Source organism: Sphaerodactylus townsendi, unplaced genomic scaffold (genome assembly GCF_021028975.2).
Source record: "Sphaerodactylus townsendi isolate TG3544 unplaced genomic scaffold, MPM_Stown_v2.3 scaffold_32, whole genome shotgun sequence".
NCBI lineage: Eukaryota > Metazoa > Chordata > Lepidosauria > Squamata > Sphaerodactylidae > Sphaerodactylus > Sphaerodactylus townsendi.
The window spans coordinates 59,416-64,562 of NW_025950495.1; the positions used below are offsets into that span (position 1 = coordinate 59,416).

General features: G+C 43.4%; 1 protein-coding gene across 1 annotated transcript; it reads right to left on the bottom strand.

Moving 5' to 3' along the window:
- Nucleotides 1-314: 314 nt before the first annotated feature.
- Nucleotides 315-1,617, bottom strand: TCIM (transcriptional and immune response regulator). The gene has a single exon (XM_048482964.1). It carries the CDS (start codon nucleotides 1,478-1,480, stop codon nucleotides 1,148-1,150), a length of 333 nt encoding a protein of 110 aa, XP_048338921.1. The 5' UTR covers nucleotides 1,481-1,617; the 3' UTR covers nucleotides 315-1,147.
- Nucleotides 1,618-5,147: the final 3,530 nt, after the last annotated feature.

A 5,147-nucleotide genomic window follows, 5' to 3' on the forward strand; every position in this document is an offset into this window, starting at 1 on the left:
ACAAATGAAGCAAATAAATGCATTTTCTCCTGTTAGTTCTGCACATAGTTCTAAGGATGAGCCCTCGTCCTGGAAACAGGCTCTGGGGCTGAATCTTAGTAAACCCTGTTTCACTGAAACCCTATTCTCATTTAACATGAGAACTGTCTAATTCATGTAAAAAGACTTTTTATGTACTTCAGGAATGCCCCCAAGTTGCTGAAATTCTAATCTGGCATATCATGTCACGCTATTCACGAAACATGAAGAAGGCATTAAACTCTGCAAAATCTACTTTTCCTGTTGTTCAAGCAAAACATTTCAAGCCAAGAGCATTTGTGTCACCCTTATAATTTATTTGCTCTGCAGATTAGCATATCAATAAATTAATGCCAGCAACACTACAGCATCTTTATAAAACATCAAACAGATAGTTGCCTTGTTAAATTCATTGCAAGAATTGTAACTGTGGCAAAAACGGTACTGATGACACAAGAACCAATCTCCCAGCAAACCTTTCACAGTTCAGAGTTTTGTGTGTGTTTTTTGTAAGTTTGTGCAGTTAGTTCAATGATCCACTTCTGCAGCATAACAGTCAGCAAGGATAACTTCTCGAGGCTTCCGAAGAAAGTTCATCCCTTGACGCACAAGTGGTTTGCACACCTGGGCGGTGTGTGCTCCATGCATTTCAAACTAATGCAAATAGACAGTTTGCTGATAAGTTCCTAATCCCTTTCATTCCAGCAGACAATTGTGAGACTTAGGAACGGCTTTATAGAGTCAATAAACAAGAGTCAGGAGAGATTGTCAGACAGTAAATTAAGAAGAAAAAATGATCTCATCTCTGGTCGGCCCAAGCTGGCTGGGAAAAGTTGAGTCCGACTTGGTGGCCTGTCCCCATTTCATGCCTCGGGGACTCCTCAGACTCGCTCACAAGTTGGCTCCTTTCATTCTCTTGCTGTTTACGGTATGCAAGATTGCATCCCTGGAGCAAGCTTTTTTGCTGTCCCCATCAATGTACCGAAAATGAGATCCATGACAGTCTTTTCCAGCTATGCACACCCGGTCAGCTTCAGACTGGCTGGAGAAACACTGGTGCAAAAAGGATGGATCTGGCCGATGAGCTGCATATGTTTTTTTCGGTTTGTTCCTGCCTTTCATTACGTCGTCAGTGGACTTGAATGGAGTGTTTCCCGAATTTCAGGAACTGGAAGAGTTTGTCCCTTGTCCTCTGCTTCAAAGCAGTCAGCGCCCTGGTTTTCTCCTCCAAATCCTGGTCTGTCGCAAGGACGATTTTGGCCCTTTCCTCTGCTTTCTTGTCACCAGAGTTCTGAAAAAGCTTCTGGAGCGACTCTTGGTCCAGGCTCTCAAAGATGTTGGCCACTGCTTTCTTGCGCAAGGCCGTGTCGAAGCGATAGCCGTGGACCGAAGGGCTCACCCTCAGGGAGGTCGACATGCTGGCCGCCTGGCTGCTCCTTGCTTTCATCGAGGTCGGATGCATCAGTCAGAGTCTCTGCTGTGTCTTGCCCAGGGCTCTCTCCGGTAGGGAACTCCCAGTCCGGGCATGGCTATTTAAAGGCAATTCAGAGGAAAAGCCGAAGTCTCGAGTTACAGTGGTGACATCAGACTGAGCTCAGCACCCAAAGCCAACAAGCTGGCTTAACAGTTCAATTGCCAGTACCCTACGTCCTGGATGAGTACTTTCTGCCCTGGAATTTCAGTGAATTCTATCACTTATTAATTTGAATGTCCGAAAGTAGAGGTTTGGGGGCACTTCTTTCTGTTCTCTTTTTTAGACTATTCAATTTGGAGCCACTAAACAGAGACAAGCATGGGGCTTGCAAATGGAGAAGGTTATACAAATTAAAGTTGGAGACCAGAGTTTGAAAACAAAAGAAGACTTTTTTTTCTGAACACCAAAATATATTATTACATTATAATGCAGTGGTAAAGGTTGTCTCCATTTATGTAAGACCCAGGTGTAAATCCCCACATTGCTGTGGAAGCTTGCTGGGTACCTTTGTGCTAGTCACATACTGTCATTCTAACCTACCTCACAAGGTTGTTGTGATGATAAAACAGAGAACTGGGCAATGTTGTAAACTGTTTTTGGTCTCCATTAGGGAGAAAACTGGGGTATAAATAAAGTAAAATAAAATAATAAAATAAGTATGATAAAGCATACAATGCAAAACTAAGCACATGTATCTTATATATGTATACAGTATCAACATTTATCTGAATTATCAAAATTTGATTTTCTCGATGCATTTCATCAACAGCTTCATACTTCAGCCTTAAAGGAGACAACACCTTTCAACATAATGGATTCCCCTGGGCCAGTTCTCTCCTCAACTTTACCTACCTCACAGGATTGTTGTGATGATAAATAGGCAGGAGGAAAAGCTGAATACAGCTCTAGTTAAATCAAAATTCACACCAGCATATTTCTAAGGATTCTAAGTGTTCACAAGCAACACTAGGCTACCTAAGCTGGGTTCAGGGAGTAGCTTATAGCTTATAGAATCTAATAAAATCAGCCCTAGTCAACAAGGGCTCCTTCACTTTTTTGCCTCCAATATGCTATCACCTGCCAACGATGTAGTTCTGCCGTCTATGTCAGAAAAACAGGCCAGCCTTTGTGCAAAATAAATAAATAAGCAGACATGATCCAACAGTAATGGGGAATATTCAGAAATCAGTGGGAGCGTATTTCATCCTCCTAGGAAATCATTTGGCAATCTGAAAGCTACCAACAAAAGTTTCAAAAGGCAATATCAACATGAGGGCTGTTTTTTTCCACAGAGCTCTCAGACAACTGCTTGGGGGTCCTTCTGAAGCACCCGGAGCTGGATTTTCTGGCTTTTCTGTCACCATGCAGGGGAAAAGCCCACTCTAAAAAACATGCAGCCCCCTCCAGCTTTTTTTGCACTTTGCAGATAAGGAAAGGAGTTTGTTTGACCTACAGATGTTATCAATAAAGCATCAAAATCAACGTTAAAAACATGCACACCTGTTTGAATCCGGGCATTATTCTGGTAAGTGCTTTTCAAAATACATTTTTGTTTTTCAAGGATGTGGCTACGGGCCACATCCAGTGGTGGGATTCAGCAGGTTGGCACCACTTCTGCAGAACCGGTTGTCAAAATGGTGCTTGTAAACAACCGGTTGTTAAATTATTTGAATCCCACATCTTCACCTGGACTTTTGCTCAGGGCCCTAGAATTACTAAGATCACCTCTGTAAATGTAAAAGGAGGTGAGAGACTACGTTTATTCAGTAGTGAAGGAAAGCCACTCTGTACATGCGGAGAGACTTTTTCCCCCAGGACTCAGCCATAGCGTTGATAACAAACTCCAGGGCTAAAACCGGTCTTGGCACAAAAGAAATGCTTGTTTTCTAAAGACAAATGAGAGGGATAGCTGTGGTAGTCAATTGTAGCACAACCAAAATAAATCTTGGGCTAACTTATTCCTGATTTTGGAAGCTACCCAAGCAATTTTGGCTACTTTAAGCGTGATTTCAAAATTTTCACTAGAAAGCATCTTCGCTGTTAGTCTTCCTATCCCTTCCTGGAAAACAGATTAGGACAGGGCTCATAAGAATCCTTCTGATGCTATCATACCCCTTGCAATCGAATAGAATATGTTCAAGTGACTCTGGGGATCCGTTGCTACATATACACAGACACCTTCCAGACAGGATTCCTCAATATTTAAGAAGAAGAGGAGGAGTTTGGATTTATATCCCTCCTTTCTCTCCTGTAGGAGTCTCAAAGGGGCTTACAACCTCCTTTCCATTCCCCCTCACAACAAACACCCTGTGAGGTAGGTGGGGCTGAGAGAGCTCCAAAAAGCTGTGACTCGCCCAAGGTCACCCAGCTGGCGTATGTTGGAATGCACAGGCTAATCTGAATTCCCCAGATAAGCCTCCACAGCTCAAGCGGCAGAGCGGGGAATCAAACCTGGTTCCTCCAGATTAGAATGCATCTGCTTTTAACCACTATGCCACTGCTGCTTTATTTACCATAAAGGACCACCGTGGATAATGCATTGTATCTTAGTAAAGTAAAAAATCTCTGTAATCTGAACGTGAATGCTCTTTGCTGCTTACTCTGCCTGCCTCATTACTTATGAGGGACGGCTGTTTGAGTAGAGGGTGTTTAAAGTCAGAGGTATGGGAAGGGGTAATTGCCTGAATGAAAACATCTAACCTCCTGATCACTGGAGGAGTGTGTACATGTCTGTATGCATGGCTTTGAAACACTTCTTGTCCCTGGTTGAAACATTTTGAGGTTTTGCTAACTGACCACAAAGGATCTCTATCACCCAAAAGATATCCATGGGCATTGCAGCTCCCAACATGGAGAGCCCCTGTAGCATGCAGTTGTCCTGTAATTGCGGCAACGTGGGTATTTCCACTGACTCAACACATCAAAGTATGTTTTGCCACCCATACATCCCCACCACATCACAATGATTTGAAGTGTCCAGACGCCGCAGTGGCTGAGTCCTTAACAGAAATACTGGGAGAGCCCGGCAGGCTGAGGGGTGGATAGTGCAGACTAACAGGCGGCTGATGTGGCCAGAATGCAGGTCTGTTTCCTGGTATTCATGTTCTTCTGACGCTAGCAGAGGGTTCATAACAATGAAAGCGCGGCAGTCAGATTCCCTGACTGTCTCCAAGCACTTGGACTTCCTTCAAACACCCACCTTTGTCCTTTCAGCTTGTCCCACCCACCTTCCTATTTATTTTTGCCTTTTTGCCTCATTATAGAGATGCTTTTTATGCACAATGGCATAAAAAGCCAGACGTTGTCTGAGCCCTTGCGCATTATTAGAGTCTTTCTGTCTGTCTTTCTCTTTCCGTGAGTGGGACCCTTTTGAGAAATGTCCCTTCCCTTCTCAAAACACTTTTTGCTTCCCTTGAAATTCCTTAGATGCTTCACCTGAGCCAAAACCCCGCACATTTGCATCAGAGTTTCACTTGAGGCAAAAACTGTAGAGACAAGCGGCTCTTCCTCCTCCAAAAAGAAAAAAAAATGTTCTCAATAAAGCTCCTTTCCACACAGCAGGAACAAAATGTCCTGCAGATGTTTTAAAAAGATCCATTTTGGCTTTTTGTGTTCCCACAGTATGGAGCCAAAAATGTTCCCACAAGCATTGCCA